This window comes from Cynoglossus semilaevis, chromosome 2 (genome assembly GCF_000523025.1).
Source record: "Cynoglossus semilaevis isolate Cse_v1.0 chromosome 2, Cse_v1.0, whole genome shotgun sequence".
Lineage (NCBI taxonomy): Eukaryota > Metazoa > Chordata > Actinopteri > Pleuronectiformes > Cynoglossidae > Cynoglossus > Cynoglossus semilaevis.
This window is the reverse complement of record NC_024308.1, coordinates 15,095,829-15,117,015: the sequence shown is the minus strand read 5'-3', so window position 1 is coordinate 15,117,015 and position 21,187 is coordinate 15,095,829. Positions and strand designations below refer to the sequence as shown.

The following is a 21,187-nucleotide window of genomic DNA, read 5'->3' as shown; positions in this document are numbered from 1 at the left end:
TCTGCTTTTGTCAAGTGCTTAAATTTTTAGTATCTAAAGGCAACTCGTCTTGCGCTAGTTAATAATTCAGACATTGTTGTTCGGAGGGTGTATGTGTGTATGCACACATATGGCATTTATTTGTGCAGCATCATGCGGTACATAAGAGGGAAGCTCTTCACTGTCTTTTATTTAAATGCGCAGGATAAACTGTTGTTCTAACCTTTATGAATTTTTAAAATGTCTTCTCTGTTGGGGATTTACACCATCTGATTTCATTTGTCTCATAAAAGGCACATTCTGCGCTCCCCCGTTCTTCAAATTGCAACCTAACAAACCAAACACATACAGCAGCTTCATATATGTTTGTTTTTGTGTGTGGATTTTACAAGGCCAGTATGAAACGACTCTGTCTCTACCATTATGTACTGCAGTGATTCTCAACCACTGGTCCGTGGCACCACCTTGCCGTGATTCTCAACCACTGGTCCGTGGCACCTTAACATGCCTGGGAGATCATCAGGTGTACTGTGAAAAAATGATCAAATATCACTTATTTTTTCCGAAAACTTGTTTATTTAAATAATTTGTCTTTGTCTGTCTACCACAAGATGGCAGCAGATGGCTATAAAACTTAAAAAAAGGAGAAAATCAAAGCTAGGGAAATTCCGTTTTGTATCTTCCTTCAATTCCTGCGTGTTCAACTAAACTGTATGTCAGTCAGTTGATTTATTGAAACACACACACGCAGAGCTTTTTTATCTCTACTCTGACCAACGTTCCTTCATCCTCATCACTTAACTGCGTGCAGCAGCATCTGCCAAGGTCAGTTATCGCAACAAAGAATATGGAATGATTAGCTCCTTCTAATATTTCTTGAACTATTATCTAACAATGCATTGATGATTGTCCATGGTGGACATGAAAGAGGGTTTTGAAGAGGAAACAGAAACCTTGAAAATCCCTATAAATCCTGTCTGTGCTGTAGCATTAAACATGTTCATAGAACAATATGTTTGTAAGGAAATTCTTGGTAAATACCAAAGGGATTTTTTTTCTTTCCTGTGCTTCTCAACACACATCCACACCGATCTCTGGACATTGCAAGGCCCTTGAGGTTTTTTTTTATTATTATTATTATTATTATTTTAGAATCGTTTGCATTTTCAAAATACACACGCAGCCTAGTTAGCCTTTGAGAGTTGCTTATCAAGGACTGCACTTTACTAAATACAAATTAGCTTCAGCGCTGCAGTTAGTGTCTTAAAAACAACTCTAATTATATTTGTTCAAAACAGTACTCCTCATTTTGCTTAAATAGCACACTCTGTTCCCAGTATGATGCATTAATAAAAAGCAAAAGGTGGCATTTAATTAGTCTGCGTACAACTCTTTGATTTCAGATGAAAGTCGAACAAAACAAAAAAGAAAACGTACAGATGCGGCTCATGTATAAACATACATGTTTACGTATATATATGTGTGTGTGTGTAAACATGTTTCCAAGGATATGATGTATAGTAGCAGGGTAATGGGCTTGTTGTCCTTCCCCCGTGGCTTTATTTGAACACTTTGAAACACACGAACCTGTTTGCTCCATTTGCGCACATCGTCATAAGCCTCTCCTGTCAATGATGTTAGTGTTGACCCATTTGACCTTTTTCCTGAAACATTCAAACCTTAGCCCTAATCCCTGCGTTGTTCATTTGTGCTCGCCGTTTCTGAATTGTAATCCCCAACAAAACAGAAAGACTGTAAAATCCATATTGGAAGGACAGGAAAATCAGTCTCTAAGATCATCATCCGGCTTTTCTCACTGTGTGTGACATATGCCATCTATAGGGACATACTTCTGTCGATATCTAAATATCACGTTCAAATCATCAAAAACCAAATGAAAACATCACCAGATAAAAATGAAAAAAAAAAACAAACAACAAAAAAACATTAATTTATTATTATTATTATTATTATTATCATCATACTGCATTTTAATAACCAAGTCTCTTATGGACTTGTCATTGGAAGACCATGATGATTCTGAGATTTTTAAACACACACATTGCTTTTTTTTGATGGCATAATTTAATGCTTTTAAATATTCCTCATCCTATCCTTAAACGTGGGAAATAAAAAATGTGGTAAAATGATTCAGTCCTCTAAAATCATCACCCAGCCACAGACCCTTTTCAACCCTTTTGATTTAATGTGTCACACCCTTGGAATTCTATTTTTACATCACCTTTTCTTCTCTCCAATTACTGCACTCAGTTTCATATGTGCTCTAATCTAGGGGTTCCAAAACTGTTCCATGCCAAGGCTCCCCAAACATCACTTTGATAAACCCACAAACTCACAAAATATGTAAAGAAACATTGACTTTTACAAGGTATTTTCCTGCCTTTTTTTTACTATTCATTAATTATACGTTTGTTTAGCGTAAGAACATTATTAATGGGCATGCACTAGCTAGCCATACGCCAGATGGTAATTTTATTTATTTTATTTATTTTTTATTTTCCCACTGCTCTAATCAACCAGCATTGATAAAGCAGGCTCTGTGTGAAGAGCCTTTATGAGAGGACAATTTGCTGAAAATGAAAGTTAGTCTATGTAATCACTGTCTTTCATAGATGCTTGTTCAACTAGGGTTGTAATGCCCACTATGTACATCAGCATCGCTGCCTGTCAATGTCAGTGTTTTTTGTTTTTTTTACCATTACGGTGATTCAAGATTAGCGACAAGTAGATGAGAGGAACAATAAAGATTCAGGATTTTGGAGGTCAAGTTAGAGAGGGCATGGTGGAGATGGTTTGGACATATGCTGAGAGAGATACTGGATATGTTGGACAAAGGACTAGAGGAATAACCTCAGAGGAGATTTATAGATGTGGTGGAAGAGGATGAAAGAAGGTGACCTGTTTTGGCTCCATCTGCAGGGAGCAATTTAAAAAAGAAAACGTTTTTTTTTGTTTACCTTTCGTAAATGTTATGTGGCAGTCCAATGCGATAACAGGCTATCAGGCTCAACTGAGACTAAATGAGGCTCAAAAACATGCAAGCGTTGGAACCAGGGACTTTTAGGTCAGAGGTGTTCTGAAGAAACACCAAGACAATATAACATGTAACAAACATGCCTTCAATATGAACAGGGGGATATGGAGATATGCATCAATAACCTTCAGTTTTATACTCACATATATATATGTATATGTGTGTGTGTATATATACATGTATATATATGTATGTGTATATATACGTAACAACAGTGACAACAACAACAATAAGAAGAATTTAGAGAATATTGTCTAACTTATATTGTGTTTAAGTTCTGAAATGAAGCATATGTAGAGAAATAGATTAGTAATGGTCAATAGCAATAGCAATATATATGTAATTAGATATATTTACATATAAATATATATGAATATATGACACACCCGATAAAGTTGACTTTTAAATATCAGGTGACTTGGCTGTGCGACACTGATCTGGGGTCATCTGAATTCTGCTGTCACTGCACATGTGCAGACAAGGATATGTCGTTCCTACGGTGCCTTGAGAATTTTGCTAGGTGACACAACGTTTTTTCGGTGGCCCACACAGGCTCTGGTTACCAGACACCTTACAGGCTAAAGGTCGGTTCACTTGACCTAATCTTCGAGGTCAGTGATGGAACGTGTTTCTCCTTCTGTTTCACTCCTTCGTGGCAGCACCCTCAAAGAGCTTCCTTCCAGTAGCTGATCGTGGGGCTTTAGCTTTGATAAATATCCAAGGCAAATATAGCCACGAGCAACATCAACAGGAACCAGACCCGTTGAGGCTAATGGGTTTATAAACAACAGTAGTTCCATTTTACAGTGATTTATGGTCAAAAGCGTGCATTTATTTCACGGTCAGAATTTTTAAAATTAAAGGAATATTAATGACAGTACACATTAGTCATTCAAAGTAACCCATGTTTTGAATTAATCATGAGCGTTTCTATGAACGTGTACAGTTAATTACAAAACGAATCCACAGACACAGGGATTTGACGTTCCTTTTTTGTTACAAGTACAAGACCTGTATTGTTTTGTGACTACTTTGATTGAGTATTCTAGTTCATTTTTTATTAAAAAAAAAAAGTATCAAAATGTAATAATGAATAACTTGAGAAAGCCAAGTAGATGAATGATCAAAGTTGCAACGATGTAGATGTGGAACGAGTGTCGTCTGTCGTGTACCGTAGTACAGTGGTGCCGTTACAGTTACAGATAACGTGTTGGATTATTTTTCACCTGAAAAACAGAATTGAAAATGTATGTCACATAGTTGTCCCCCGCATTTGTCTGCATAGGACTGGGAGATTCAATATGAAGACCATAGGTGTCAAACTCTAGGCCCGGGGGCCAAATGCGGCCCGCCAAGCCATTGTGTGTGGCCCGCGGGAGCTTAAAAATCATTTAGTAAAGTTCATGCAGAAGAGTTTCTTAACCAATGAAATTAAGTTGTTGTTTTTTTATTACACAGAAATGAACAATATTTTTTAGCTTGAATAAATTATAATCAATTGCAGATACATGTTTTAGTCTGTTATGGCGTAGTTTCACCAGTGGTCCCTGACCATGGTTTGTTGGTCTGTTTGTATCACAGTCTGAATGACCTATTATTTTAAAATATTGCCAGATTATCTTTAAATTAAACACATTTTTTTCACTCCCACTGCGGCCCCGTACCAAATGACCTTGGGACTGGTATTGGTCCACGAACCAGGGGTTGGGAACCACTGATCTATACAGTCTACCATTTACAACTGGCCCTTCAAGGGGAACTGCATTGCTGACGTGGCCCCCTGGTGAAACTAAGTTTGACCCTGATCTAAACCAATCGATGTCTAATTTAATAATGACAAGGTAGTGAAATGTAACAAACATAACGAAAAATACACTGATTCGCAGTGCTACACAACCCTTGAATAAAAATAAAATAATACATGTAAATAAATAATCAATTGTGTTTTTGCAGACTACACTGACAATTATCATTTTATTATAATAGCACAATCATAACAGCAGTCACTTTGGTATTGATCTAAGTCAGGCTTTTGATGTAGTCTTGCTTGACCTCTTCTGCGGTCATTTACCAGCCTTTAACCTGGATACATATATATAAAAAACAAATTACCGTAAAGCAAAAGTCATTTTGAAGTGGAGTCGTATTCACCTGCAGAAACAGTGGTTCTGTCTTTTGTCTGCCTTATACTGCACCTCATGATACGTGTCCTCTTTCTAAACATTTTCTCTCATCAAGCACCCGTAGGTAGATCAGGACCTTTGTGTTCCCCGGGTTCAATTTAGTGGCAGTGTCTGGTCAATCCGGTCAAGCAGTTTCCTTCAGGGTGTCATTCACATAAACCATGTGGCCGTTAAGGTGGAAGAGACAGGGATATATCATGGTTTGCCTCGGGGGCCAAATTACACAGGAGATTGACAACACTATGTGTCGCGGAGGGGAAGTGCAGGTTGCCAATACATCGATTTGAAGACATAACCTGTATGAATCTTCATTATGTCCACCACACGTGCTTAAATATAGATCTGTGTCACCGCATGAGGAACCAGCGGGGAAACCTGCATCCTCTCTAATGTAGTGTTTGCTACAGTCACAGGATTGTCGTGGTATACAGAGATCTGCCAGATCTGTTTAATCTTTAACCCGACAATTTGTTCTGTCATTTGTTGTTGTTGTTGTCGTTCCTTTTCCAGATTGCCTCTGGCGGTCCTCTCTACTCTCTCACATTTTCAAGTATCTTTGTTTAGAAGGATGTGTCAGTTGCTAACAGATGACCTAGTTTTGACTCGTGCGCAGGCTTCCCGACATCGATTAGACCCCAGCGCACACGTGGATTCACTCCGTGCCGTGAGAGTTGAAAGCCTGGTGAAATGGTGGAATATGGATAAGGTTAATTTTTAATTGTCGCCGCCTGCTCTATAAACAGTTGTTCCTCAGTCAACAGTATTTTTTTTTTCTCCCCCCTCTCAGCTTGTAATTGGAGCTGAAAAAACATGACCTATTTAGTTTGAAGAAAAATGTAAACTTTGGTTGCCTACTCAGAAGGTGGCCTTGAGCTTCATTTGCTGTACGGCTTTACTCGCTCACCAAGTGTTTCTCACTGTATTACCAGAGCCTGTTCATCAGTGCTAACTAGAGTGGCTTATGTAACCTCATTAACATATGATCCTTTTTGCACACTTAACATGTTTTTATAGTAAACATGTAGCTGTCATACATTTTTACTGCAGTGAAAACGCAGGAATACACAAGCATGAAAACCAAACAACAATATCCTTCTCCGGAAACTGAGTGACCAAAACCAGATCAAGGACACACGATGCTGCACATGTGTAACAATAGAACTATCATAAATGGAAGTAGCAAAAAAAAAAAAGGAATATTTTGGTGTATATTCCCGACCCAGCTAACTCTGCTCACAACATGAAATCGAATTCAAAGAACTCACATGGCTAACATGCTTGACACTGCGTACATCCATATATATGTGCAAGCGCAGAAAATGCTAAGACGATCGTCCTCGTTTTATACAGGGCAAAAAGCCTTTACAGTCTTTACAGACACTACAATTGACGGTGTAATTTGATTAGCTGGATGTTGTTTGTTTCACCAGCAGATCGTTCTGCAAAATGATTGCAACTGCTTTAAAAAGCAAAACATAAAATTGATTGATTGATTTATTGATTGAAGTTTATTTCGAATATGAAAATGAAAGAAAAGGAATCCATACTGATGATTACGAAGTGAATTTTCTCCCTTAGTTATAACTGCCCTCATGAATACTGAATGATTTCTGGATGTTTATTGGCAACAGATTGTTTTTAGTTGGGAACATTAATTGAACTGTTTGAAAGTTGACAATGTCTGGAAATGTTAGCAATCTGGAGTGGATGAATAGTGCATTTGTGTGTTCCTGGTGGCCGACATTGTGAATGATCCGTATTGCTCTTTTTTGCATTATGGTTAGTGAACGTGGTGATGTTTTGTAACTTTTACCCCACACCTCTGCATAATATTGAAAGTATGGTGAGACAAGGGAGCAGTAAAGTGTGTGAAGTGACTTCTGATCCAAAACCTTTTTTTGCTTTGTTTATTAATGCAATACTTATTGCAACCTTGGTTTGTATGTTTTTAATATGTGCTTTCCAGTTGATTTTGTCATCTATAGTTAACCCTAAAAATTGAATTGAATTAAAATCAAACTTTAAACATTAGACAATGGACACGACTTACCTAAAATTAGCACAAACATGATAGAAACTGTGGTGAGCGCCCTAGGAGCAAGGATAAACAATGTATGGAAATGAAGCAGAAAATAACCACTGTAGTCTTCTGTGTGTGCACGTACGGCTTCTCTGTGGATATCATTGCTGCCTATGAAAGCTGAACAGGAACTATAGAGCAATCCTAATGCATGCGAGGAGGCAATTTCTTTCTCCTATTCAAGTGAAAAATTATTCCCTGCTGTCACAAAAGACTTCCTGACAAGGTGCTTTTAACTTGCTGTGGGGTGTCAGAAAGTGGATAAGGTATAATTGAAGCTTAAATTCAAATAGTTTCTGGTCTCTGGTAATGGCAGCATCTCATTCTCTCTACAATGTTTTTTTTTTTTTTTCTGACGTGGAGCTCGGCTCGAGTGTGATCATACTTTTCAATTTTTGCCAACGAACAACAAGGGCATAATGAGCAAATTATTCGGAACAGGAGCCATTCTTTGAGCAGTGCCAACATTGTTAGCTTTGACATATGATCTCTTGTGACCATGACTATGACAGCCACTTTGAGAATTAAAAAAAAAACAATACCAGATTAAGGTGAAATATTTAGAGAATAAAGCCGTATGGTTACAAGAAAAAAGTCGTAATTTTACAAGAAATAAATCGTCATTTTTCGAGAAAGAAAAGTCGCAGTGGTTCGAGAAAAGAGTTGTAATTTTAAGTGAAAAAAGGTGTAATGTTGCCAGAAAAAAAAAGTAATCATCTTTAAAAAAAAAGTCATAAATACATTGATGATTAAAGGCCGTAAATGTAAGATTATACAGTTTAGATTATGTGTTTTTAGAAACGTTGAGAATTTTGTGTGGTTATACTTCACAAACAAGCATCACATTTATATAAAAATCCGAACACTGAAAATGTTGTCTGTGCTGAAGACAGAACCAGACGGACCTGGAGGAAGTTTGTGAATGCAGGAAATCACAAACTTCCATTACTATAATCACCCAGCTCTCTACAATGTCTTATCATAAAATGATTTTATTTTTTTTATTTTTTTTTTCATTTCGTTACAACTCTATTCTCAAAAATGTAGGATGTTACTCTCATTATTTTTTACTCTCATTCTAGCCCTAATACTCCGTACAAGACAATTTTGTGCATGCGTTTTTTTTGGTTCAAATTCATGCCATCCTCAAGCTGTCAATATCGTAGCTTCAGCCTGCAGGAAATATGGCCGCAAGATTGTTTAAATAAATAAGTTTTAACATCAGCCTGGCTCGTAACATTCACCTACATCCCTGATGTCACAATTAGAAACACCTCAAAGGTCAGCTCAGAGCTTAGTCTGTGGAACAATATTGGAAAATCCAATCTATTCTAATGATCAGACTGAACCCCAGATTCAGTTAAGGTCATCCGAGTGCCACTGGTTTCTGGGAAGAAAAAAAAACCAAAAAACCCCGGCCCTGCTGCAGTAAAAGTCAACTTCATGCCTCAGGGTGTTTGCAAAGGACTTGCGTACCTGTGAGGGCATTGTGCCATGAGTTTGAGCGTTTGCAGGTGGGGATTAGTCGATGGCTGTATGGATGGCAGAAAATATCAGGCACGTCCCATCAGCTTTGTACAAACACACAGCAGGAAGATGCCAGAGACTGCATCAGAGGGAGGAGGGCAGGCTCAGGAAGAAAGAGAGGGGGGGGGGGGGGGGCATCTTCAGAGAGTTGTGTCATCCTTCTAAAATCTTTCAGATTATGGCTTAACATGGCTCGATGCTTTGTGCTCGGTGTAGGTTTTATATACAGTAACGATCTCCTGACCTTTAACCCATATATACACAAGACTTAAAACAAGAAGGTCTCTTCTAATGTCTCCTCAGCCACGCTTTTTTTATTTTCTTATCATTATTTTCTGAACACACAGATTAGCCAGGGTCGTATTTTTGTGCTCATGCTTGAATTGCAGATAGGGTAATGCCGAACCTTCCAGGCTGCACACACCACTAGGGGCCCTATGCCAGGGTCACAGTCCTCAGTGGGTAAAAGTCAGACCTAGTCCTGCATGGTAATCACTGCATCCATGTTTTGTTTGACCTTGAAACATTCTGAATAATCCATCGTTTTGTTTATTTGTTTTTTTTATAGGCTGGTCATAAACAATATGTTAAGCATTACGTTACAGTGTTGCCTTGGTTTAATTTGTGTATCACTTTAATCTTACTTTTCTGTTGTTGTTGTTTTTTTTTTTTTTTTTTTTTTTTTTTAGGGCAGTGCTCCTGTGGTCCACCCAGAAGATGAACTGGAGCGCCTGACCAAAAAGATGCTGTTTGACATGGACAACCCACCTTCTGAGGAATACTTTGGTAAGAACCACAACCCAACACTATTAGTATGTCAAGTTGATACAAGCAGATTGTTTTAGGATTTTTCTTTTTTATTTTAAACATATTTAATTGTATACATATAAACAACGACTTGAGACTTATTTTCATACTACATTTCACATCGAGCTATTTATCAGCCAGTAGAGTAATACTCAGTGGACTGTGTTGATCGTATGAGACGCGTCTGCATTTACTTTATTATGATAATAATAACAAAAACATGAAGTCAACAGGTTAGCAATGTAACATACAGTGTTAAACTTATGTCAAAACATTTTTATTTACATTATCGTGTTTTTTATATAGTTATTACGAGCATGCGGGCTTGTTATGCAAACTGATTTTGTCAGGGTTTTGGTAAACACATTTGCGTCTCTAGTCTAGTGTGTCTGTGAACTGATTGGATGCCAGATCAGTTCAAATTCTGCCGAAGTGTCCTAAAATAAGCTCTGTCGATTTCACCCGCTTTGTGGTGTTGTTAGGAGGGTAGTGATAATTATCTCGACTGCACTACCACTCGAACTGTGTAAGGGTCTGCCATGTTCTGTACTGGTGTGGGACTGTTAGACCGATCGATCTGATATAGGTGTTGGTCAAGGAAGGTAGGTGATATTGGTCAAAATTTCACGATCCTTTGTGCGACAGGTCGTAAACAGGGACAACATTACTTGAGTCCAAACTGCAGTATTGGTATCAGAAATGAAAATGTTGTACTGAGCCATAGCTTGTAAACACAGCGGCTCTATCCCTTGGGGCAGTGCTGGCTTAGTGGTTAAGGAAGCGGACATGGCTCTGGAAGGTTTCAGTTTCGAGTCCAATCAGCTGCTAAGTTACCACTGAGGTTCTTTTGCTGTCTTTTATTATTAAAGTTTAGGACGTCCCTGCAGTTACTGCCAACAGCTCTGAGTCATGCATGTTTTTGCAGTTCCGTGGCACTCAATACCAGTCGTAGTATTGTAAGAACCTAATGAATAGAAACTATATTTTGGGCCACGAGAAGTAGTCCTGCCAGTTTACCACACCTGCATGACTCACTTACACCTTACAGTCCACACGCACACGAGGAAAAAACTTGGATCGTCATGTGCCAGTCAGATGCTTTATCAGTGCTCAACGGTTGCCATGGTAACACGCAGCTGTTGTCGGGTCTTCCCCCTGAGGAAGAGCACACAGGGGCTCATTACCGTTTAAAGGTAAATGCACTGAAACTGACCATTTAAGGCCAGACTGTTTAACAGTCGTTTTAACTTTGTTTCTTTCAACCATTTAAGGCCAGACTGTTTAACAGTTGTTTTAACTTTGTTTCTTTCAACCGTAACACGTCACTGACGTTTCATTTAGACTCCGTGTTACTTGTCATGACGTTTCATTTAGACTCCGTGTTACTTCATACTTCATACGTCATAAAAGATGTATTTATTGCCTCATATATTGTATATTGCCATGTATGCGGTAGTTGATGTTGTACGTGCAGAAAACAATCACAATCAGGTCATGGTTTTAATGCTCTATGCTACATCATTAGCATCATGGTAATATACTGTATATTTAAAAAAAAAAAGAACAATCATATAAAGCAGCGCTGCAGTAATGAAAAAATAATAATACAGAAGACTGAATCCCTGCATTCATATTACATTTATATTTGAGTGCCGTCCCTTTGCTTCCTTTGGTCTTCAGCCTTTAATCCCCTTTGCCCTGGTATTAGTTTCCATGCCCATTAGGTGCCTCTCTCATTCAGCAGGCTTTATATCAGCACATTATCACACAGCACTCAGTGATAACATGTAGGTGTACTATAGCTACACAATGTGTATTTAACTGGTATTAAGGGCCGTCCTGCTGCACACTGATGTAAAGCTCCTAATTGGTTCACATTAGACGGAGGTCAAATGGATCTGCTGGCTTAAGGCAACTGAAGTCATATTACACAGGAATGGCCCTTTAAGCCTTGTTGGCCCAATTTTACATGTGTGATGTGGAATGGGTGTGGACTCTCAACCACCTTAACCATAGGTATCCAGTATCCAGTGGTCATTGTTTGCTAACCTCCAGACAGACTGATTTAAACCTAAGACATGTCGCGTTGTGGGTCGTACTGTGTGTGAAATTTTACTTAGATGACCTCAGATTAGCATTAGCGTGGGAAATCATACGTCGTTACGGACGCAAAATGAACGCAGGCCAAGTCATGTGACATATATCATATATAAATTCATAGTTTGTAACATGCGTACATTGACATTAGTCACATCTGCTCAGATCTTATACTAAGACTATTCATTTGAGTGAGTTAAGATAACGTTAGCATGTATTAATCGTAAACGTAATGTAAAAAAATATATATATAAATTTCACGCTAACCAAAACCAGGCATCAAGTTTTTTTTTGGCCTTTCCAAAAAAATAAAAAATGATATATCTATTACTGTAAATGCAGTAAATGTGAAGAATAGCATGTGCAGCTAAGAATTTAAATCTGCTAATGTTAAAAAATTAAACAAATTTAAAATAAAAAAAAATAGAAAATTTAACTAAATAAAAAACTTTAAAAAATAGAAAAAGGAAATGAAAATGGTATAGAATTTTTTTAATAAACTAGTGCAGAATATTTAATTTAATAAATAATATATACAAATAAATATCAGAATACAATGCAAGAGAAGATTTTAAAATTTAACAAATTGGGTTAAAAGCAGAGGCTCAGTTCCGTTGTATCCTCGTGGTACAGTGACAATACAGACCATAAAATAAAATAAATAAAAAATAAATTTACATTTATTTTGACAGTGGTCAACATTAACTCTGTGGTCATTTCGGTGCTGGTGTCGGACATAAGGAATTGAATCACACAGGGAAAACTTGTTGCCAACATGAATGGGACAGGCTGGTGTTTGAACTTGGTGACGGCAGAAATAAATGAGAGCCAGAAAAGGGCTGAGGTGACTGCAGGGACTCATTAGGATAGAGTTCAAGTGCAGACACATGCTGCTTTCCAAATCCACAGAGCCTCCCATGTGCCCCGGCTGAATAATGTACACAAAGTCAAAACAGTTGTGTTCAATTTGCACTTAAGTACGGCATGATTTAAAACTGTATCATGGATCAGTTCCAAAGCATGAGACTTTTGTAATTTGCAAAGAATTGAAGCCACTGTAGCCTTTGCTTCTGTGGGGGGGGGGGGGAGAGGGGGGGTTGTAGGAGACAACAGTTGTTAAAACCCTAAGGCTACTAATTAACAAGATTAATCAAAGTGGGACTGCCATCTCTAGCACACTACTGGACTGGATCATTGTCTTTTTCATATAGAAAAAAAGTTTTCGCTAGCCCTAATGTCTTTGATGAGCTGCTTATCTGAAACGGCTATACCGAGTTCTCGTGGGTCCACAGGGGGTTCATCAAATTTAATTTATGTTACACACTAGAAACTTTTCATTTGGCTCAATTGAACTACATCGGCTTACGAGCAACCGAGGCCTTTTTGTGCTCGTTTGTGACGGCAGCTGGCGAGCGGTTGCGTAGGGCACACTGTACGATCACTCCTTGATTTGACCCTTGACCCTCTGTGAGTGTGAATGTTTGAATGCCAGAAAAAGAGGAACCATAGATACTTGTTAAGTGTCATGATGGTCAGTGAAAATAAGCAGTAGTGTTGAGACTTGAACTGCACTCTACACTGGACTCAGAGCTGTCAGGGTGATAGATAAGATATTCTTTATTTTTATTCTTAATAATCTTAGCCGGAGAAGCTCTTCACACACCTCGGTTAGAACTTTCTAAAGATGCAAAATGTCTGTAAAGCTCCAGGAACAATAGAGGCCAGAGGTGTCGAAGTAGATCAGCTGAGGTGGTACGCACTCGTTGCCTTGCTGGGTTTTTTTTTGGTTTGTTTTTTTTTTTCATTGCATGTGAGCAATAGTTCATGTATTAATACGATTATGCTAAGACAGCTTTAGTGCATAGACTAAGAGTTCATTAACATATTACCCTGGTCGCCCTGAGGAACCTCTTGGGGCTTTGCTTTTCGATGTGTCTGAACATGTCATAATAAGTTGGATGCGTAGCAGAGATAAACCCTTTGCACCTCTCCAATGTCCTCCTCCACCATAGTAGCCAGTTCAGGTCAGTTGGTCAACCATTGAGTGCTTTTCATTTTCATATTCTCTAAAATTTTTCTTTTTTTTGTTTGTTTTTGATTTGGGTTTTCTTTCCACTTAAATGTAAAAAGAGAGTTGATGAATGACGAAGGAGCGTTGTGGTGCCAATCAAAAAAAGATAGTAAGGACTAATTACAGTTTACAGAGGTAATTGGCAACACTATATTGCCTTAAAAAGTCACTAGTGAAGTAGGACAATTCCAAAGAAAGTTCCAAAGAAGCTGCTTAAACCATTACATATACTGAGCAGAAATAATGACAATATCCCCAAAAAAATGTCAATGCCAATTTCTGGGCAGTGAAGACCCCAGAGACCCGAGAGCTAATCTAGTCACTTCTGACGTGAACTGTATAGCAAACTTTCAGCCACGTTTTAGATTTTGGCCTTTTCATGTACATCTGTATATAATAATAATAATAATAATAATGATCATTTGGACTCTATTGACCCCGCATTTAGGAAATTCTTGCAGATGTGCTGCAACAGGCTGCCCCTTGGAGGCGCCATGTGGTTCCTATGGGAATCTTAAGCTAATACATCAGTTACTCTTGTCCTGTCATAAAATGTTTATTAATATTATTAATAGTTAGCAATCCGTTCCTGCTTGCTTAAGTGCGCTCCATAAGATGTTCCCAGCACACTGGAAACACTTGGTTTCCTCCACTTAAGTGTTCTTTACACTCTGCAGGCAAGATGCCCACTCATATTTAGAAATCTAGTCTAAAATATTGATAAATCTATAGTAACTACCTAGAGCTTGTAATAAATTGTTGTTGTTGTTGTTTCTTTGCAGGAAGCCTTTTAAAACGCATTTTAAAAAAAAGCAACATTCATCATTACCTGACTTGGCCTCTTTCCTGGACACCGCACAGCCACTTTCCTTTCCCTCCATTCACAGTAACTGTTGGCCCTGGCTTCTGTGTGTGTGTGTATATCACTGCAGTCGTAGTCATCGGTGCATTATGTAGCATGGAGAAGGTCAGAGATCACCTTAGGGTGTAGGGGGAGGCGGTCTGACATGCTAACTCATCCACAGGTCATGCCTTACTGAATCACCTACTGTGGATTATAGCGCATGACTGGGTCATACAACAGTCGTCCAGGAGGGTCACATATGGTGACTGCAGCACGTCAGTACGCAGCTGTAGATTTGGGCTTATGGCGGAAAAAAATGCTAACTGCTAAAGTGTTTAGATCTAAAGGTGATTGACTCACCAAAGCTGTACCAGTACTTGGCGTTGTTGAAAATGTTATGACTCTCATTGTTTTGTGCAGATGTACGGCTGTTGCCATCCACGTCAAGTTTGACTGTTGACATAGTGTTTACTTGAAGGGAAAATATTTTTTTAGCAGAATTATCCATCTTTTCAATGCTTTATAACGTCGAGGAGGACAAGTCTGCGACCGACAGGCCGGCGAATGTTCTAGCCAAGTGGATAGCGATGAACTGCAGGCCGATAAACACAGCGGAAGACGACGGCACAACAGTTGTGCTGCGGTCAATGGTTTAGCCAGGTAAACAAAATGTGGGGCCAAAACAATTTTAATTATGTGCTCTGTATTTAGCTTTCAACTGTTTATTTGGTCAACGTGGCTGCGCTACATCGACTCTCTTACAGTAAGCACGGAAATGGTTACAGTCGATAGAGGTTCTTGGGAAATCTTGGATTGCCCCAGGTACCTTTCAGTTTCTGAAATGAGTAATGTGGTGTCCTCAAAGACAAAAACGTTTGTTCTGTCACATTTTTCCATTCCACGAACCTGCTACTAATTAGCCACAACCGAGAGTTAATGATTTTGCCCCTGCACTCGTTTCCTTTTTTATCTCGTCTTTGGGCCGCTGCTGACCTTACATTACTGCTTTCTAGTTTTACAGTGATCTCAGCTCGTGTCCCGTCTTCCCTCCGACAGCAGGCGGTTCACGTGAGGTGACTGCCTCATTCTCCTCTCCATCCGCCCACCCTCCCACACAAGCCCCTTTAACTGCCGCCAGGCTCTGCACTTTCTTTCCTGCCTCATTGAGACGGGTCCACTGAAGCTTGCAGGATCAGCTGCCGTGCGAGCCCAGCTGAGAGTTCCAAGCACTCTGTTGCTATATTTCACTTGAGAGCAAGTGACCCCAGAAAAGGTTTCAGCTCGATGCGGGAAAACATACTGTAGACTCGTTATCTGTAGATCAGTGCACATGAATTAACAGCTGATAAACACGTACTCTAATTGTTAATAAGGTATTAACCACATTAACTTGTGTGCTCCCAGATAAGCAGATGTTTGCTAATATAGTTCAGATAGCTTCATGTGTCTAAGAAGATATTTTTGGGGGGGGCTGCTTAACGTTCTTAAATAATAGGTTTTTGCATAATGATTTTATACTATGTCATGCCAATAATTCAAAAATATTTGAAGTGTTTGGCAATGCCAGACAAAAGCCATCGTCACACAGAGCCTACTCATGGTAAACAGCCATGTCTGCAGAGCTCAGCACAATAAAAAACAGGTGACATTGCCTGTCCTCACCCTCGTTCTTTTCCTCAATTTCCTAAGTACTTACATAGTTAGAAGTGGACCATTGTTAGACAGTGATGAGAGCATGTGTCTGTTTATGAATGCACTGGCTCGATGAGACTTTTTCACGTCCAATACTGCGACTTGGAGTGTCTGCCATTTCCTGTAGCAATTTGATACATTCTCTTCCAACATGCCATTGGCTACCGTTGCAGTACGGAGGCATGAGTGGTCCTGTTTACAGCATGACGCTCAAGTTGAGCATTTGGGCTTAGGAATCAGATCGGGTGGCTGTAGTTGTTGTTGGGCTTAGGAATCAGATCGGGTGGCTATAGTTATTGTTTTTTTTTTATGTTTGATCCTGAAATTTTGACCAATATCTGACCGATACCAATCCTGAGTATCAGATCAATCGTCCCGTATGATCACCTGCCATCGCTTATGAATACAAAGAATTTAGAGTTCTGACTTTGGCCTGGATATTGATGCAGTAGCAAAGGGGCATTGTCAGGCTATACGGATGGTACACAACGCTACAAATAGATTCCCAGTGACCAAATGGCCGTCCCTGCTCCTTGAGTCCACGGCAGTTAAATACCTTATCTCTTCAACAGACTCATTACGTGCCATTGACCGTTCACTGACCTGCTGTTAAGGTCTTTGATTGAAGACGAAGGATCGCGTACAGCTTTGTACCTTTTTTGATGTAATTTAATTATTTTTTTAAAATATTTAATTATGGTATTTAACAAGATCTGTTTGTTCAATTAGAAATGTAAATGTTAAGAAAGCAATAATGCATCCATTTTTAAGGAACAAGGGGGACCGGAGCTAATCCCAACAGTCAGGCGAAAAAGCTGATATTATCTTTTTGGAATTACTAAACTGTGAGAAAAAAGACTTGATATTTGTAATATATATAACAGTAGCGCTGTTTCAAGCCGTGTTAGCGTTTGTTCAGATCGGCAGGGCATGTGGTAGATGGGAAGATAAGTCGTCTGTCGGATGACAAACAGAGATGCTTTTGTTTGTCAAAAAAAAAACAACCCAACAACTTTTCATTAATGCTCAAGAGACAGCACTTTGCCCGTGTCTATGTTGACAGTTACATTCATATTCTTCTTGTTATCCACTGAACTAACTAACTCGAAATAGGTTTTATTTAGTTTAGTAATTATTGGACCTGACACTGTATTTTAAGAGGGAAAAAAGAGAGAGAGTTCACGCAACGTTTTTGATATCTTAAAGTCACTACAAAAATAATATAAACTGCAGATATTTTTCTGTTGCACAAGATTTTATTTGCCCTACGGTTGGGTTTATTTTTCTGTTGCACAAGATTTTATTTGCCCTAAGTTTGGGTTCACAGGAGCCCATTTTCATTTAGTACTTCATTCTGGTCACCAAACACCTTATTTTTCCCTTTCTCACTAGAGCTAGTTGATGGGCCGAGAGATATGAAGGATTCTGTTTCACATCTTAAGGGTTTTTTTGTTTGTTTTTTTTGAGCAAATCGATGCAATAACCTGCTACTTAAACAAATGCGGAATTCATAATGCGCTGCAGTAGTTATCAATGGAGAAGAAGGAGATTTTTGTGGAGAGCACCTTATCACCTGGGATCTCGAGATGAGAGACACACAAAGCTGTATACCTGCTGTTTATCCTCCAATGTTGATCTGGTAGAAATAGCTGGGAAAACATATGCATTCCAGAATATTGGTATTTAATGACCTGAGGATAACCTTGCATCTTCAAGCCCCATGTCTCGCTTTATTACATGCTTTGATTAATCCAGTGGTTTCCAACCTTTTTTATCTTGTGACCCCATTTTGACATCACAACATTTTGGCGACCCCCCGGAGACAGTTTTCGTTTGCTTATATGTTGTCTGTTTGTTATATTGCGTTGCAAATAGACAGATTAGTGCAAGGAGTGACATTTGGTTTTCCAGGTTCACATGTAAAGTTAGGCAAACTTTGAAAGCAGTGGTTCTCAAACTGTGGTATGTGTACCACCAGTGGTACGTGAGCGCCCTCTAGTGGTACGTGGCAAAAATTCCTATTTTCACATTTACATTTTCAATTGAATAAATCTGAAACATACCATGCTCAATTAATACAAAATTTAAACATAAACATCTCTCCTGTATGGTGGAAGCTAATTGGGTAGGTCTATGCTGCTATATTCTAATGTTGGTCATCATGGAGCTCCATGTTTTCTCAGGTGGTACAGAGTAGAAAAACCACTGCTATAGAGGATTATAGTGCTTTAGTTTCAGCTTATGTTTATCATTTAATTTTACTTTTATAAAGACATGTCAGGGGACCCCGTTTCAATTCCAGACACCTCCACGTGGGATTGCAAACCCCAAGGTTGAAAAACACACAATTAATCTATCATTATTATTATTATTTTATTTATTATAGATTGCTGCTTTACCCGTTGGCCTCTGCAAGCATTTCATTAGCACGGTGGTTAGCTTGAGTAATAAAGTAGAAAGTTTGGTCTTCGACAAACATCTCTTGCGATGCGTCTTCACATGTGAGATCTTTGATTTGTTGCGATGTAAGATCAAATTGAACTGCGAGCGTGCTCCCGCGCTGCCTTTCATGCTGCTTCAGTATCACGGCACGGAGAAAAAAAAAAGAAAAAAAACACAAAGCGGCAAGGACTGAGGGAAATCTGCAGTGTTCTGCCACTCAACATCCCCCTCATTCCCAAACAACGGCGTCTCTCTGCCACTACAAATACATTAGAAATCAATTATTTATGGAACAAAGTCAAGACCTCTTTTATCTCTTCCTTTTATCCAATTAAATTGTCTAACCATTCCAAGCCTTTATAGCTCACAGGAAAGATACTTTTCTTTTCTTTTTTTTTTTTTAAAAAAAAAAAGGAAGAAAAGATTTTCTCTTTAGTCCTTTTGACTTTTCAACGTAACATAGAAAAGACACTTCTGAGGGTTAAAGAATGAAAAGAAAGTGAGTAAAGTGTAAATGAACACCCCCGCCCTCCACTGTCATCACTGCAGTGGTTCTACGGGAACTATTTGAAGTTTTGATATTAAGACTTTGGTTCCTTTCCCTGCGCAGAGGAACTCTGGGAGCCCTTTTCATGATTCCTTTATGCACATCTGAAATACTGGAAGTATTTAGGATCATCTCTGCGGGAGTAAATATGATTCCGCTTCAGCTGCTGTCCTGTATTATTCACCGAGTTGATTGAAGTGTGGTGTCGCAAAATTCCAAGCGCTACCTCATACACACTTGTGAAATTAATAATGTAAAACATTCACTTTTTTTTTTCTTTTTGCTCTATTGTCATTGAGTCAGGCTTGAAGTCACAGTTGTTGGATTTTTTTTCTGAACTCTTTTAAGAATTGCTACGTATAAAATTGTACGATTTATTAAAACGCTAAAGGCAATTTTGACAAATTTCTTTTGTGAATTTGGGCTGTACAAATATAAAATTTAAAAACAATGGGCTGTACAAATATAAAATGTAAAAACAACTCTGGTTATAATTTTGTAAGTTATAATAACATAACTATATGCCCTTTGTAAGTTATAATAACATAACTATATATATATTGTAGTCCAGCTCCTTGCTCCGATATTAACTTTTTGCCGATATCCGATATGCTGATATTTTCCAATACACTTAATTTCCAATTCCGATATTAACCGATGCCGATACAGTGGGGCAGTGGTGGCCTACTGGTGCCACCCCCAGGGGACAGAAGGTTCTTCATCCCCACCAGCCCCCCCATCAATAAATAAATTGAGCTGCAATGCTGCCATCTAGTGACTAGAGGCTTGTTTATGAAGGCGCATTAAACTATTTTTAGAGAATATTTTTAGTGAAACAACAGATGTTGTCAGTGCCTTAGACGTAAGCCTAACAAATGACACTGAAGAACACTTTACTTCAGTTAAGGAGAATTAAGTATCTGCAAGTCACACCAAAAAAAAAAAAAAAAATCAGACTCAGCCAAATAATTGGAATCGGTGCATCTCCTCCTATTTTGAGCTTCCAACTAAACTAACCTACATGTTTTGGAGGAAACTAGAGCGCCTGTGTGAAACCCATGGGCAGATAGACCATCGGTTACTACTGGGAACACTGTGTGACCAACTAAAATAAACACACACACAAGGCTTTTTTGTGCTCTCATCTCTTTAATGACATCAGTTTCTGGTTGTTGCACCGAAAGCAAATATCATTTGTTTATTCATTTGCGTATTTGAATCATCAGTACATATTTCAAAGACGTTCACAGTCGTTACTGTACATGTGTACTGTGAGGTGTTGTCGTGCGCTGTGGTTTCTGTTTGATCTCCCTCCCAGTCGGAGCTGTTCTCATCGAACTGCCTCGAAAAAGGGAGGTTGTTCATTTGAATTTGAAATTAAAGTGCTTCCAAAAATGTCTTTAGGAGAGTTTTGAGGAGCAACATAAAGTCAGGGCTCTGACAGTTAGTGCCCGTGCGGCCGCCAAACTGCTACTCCGTGAGGCCATTATGTGCGTTTCCATGTGTGAGCTGACAATTCTCAACCTGATGTGGGCCTGCGCTCCACACATGATACATGTGTTTGTGTTTATGCTTACATGTGTGATATGTGTGTCTGGCTCAGAGATTTTTTTTTTTTTTAACTGTTGGATGTGTTTGTGTGTGTGTGTGTGTGTGTGAGCATTTGTGCCTGCACAGTAAGCACAGTCGCACACAAATAGCTCCTCGGGGCCCTGACGATCACAGACTGCCAAAAGGAAAAGGATTTCCGAGAGGTTTCCTTCTCGCTATTTAAAGTGGGAGCCCTGTGGGACATGTTTGGCATTCTCATCCATTCACTGAGGATGGCCTGTGATCTGAAGCCACTAACAGCCTCACTCCTCA

At 38.9% G+C, this 21,187-nt stretch overlaps 1 protein-coding gene and 1 long non-coding RNA gene across 5 annotated transcripts in view; both read left to right on the top strand.

Annotated features, from left to right (window-relative positions):
• The window catches only part of lpp (LIM domain containing preferred translocation partner in lipoma), a 115,270-nt gene that overhangs the window by 74,664 nt on the left and 19,419 nt on the right, over positions 1-21,187 (top strand). For all 4 annotated transcript variants that reach the window (XM_025054243.1, XM_017041954.2, XM_017041951.2 and 1 more), the window contains one exon: positions 9,514-9,610. In XM_025054243.1, coding sequence (XP_024910011.1) covers positions 9,514-9,610 — 97 coding nt within the window. The remainder of the gene's footprint in view (positions 1-9,513; positions 9,611-21,187) is intronic.
• Positions 16,601-19,171, top strand: LOC112486779 (uncharacterized). Its single transcript, XR_003049265.1, has 2 exons — positions 16,601-17,605; positions 17,650-19,171. It is a non-coding gene; the product is annotated as an uncharacterized LOC112486779 (long non-coding RNA).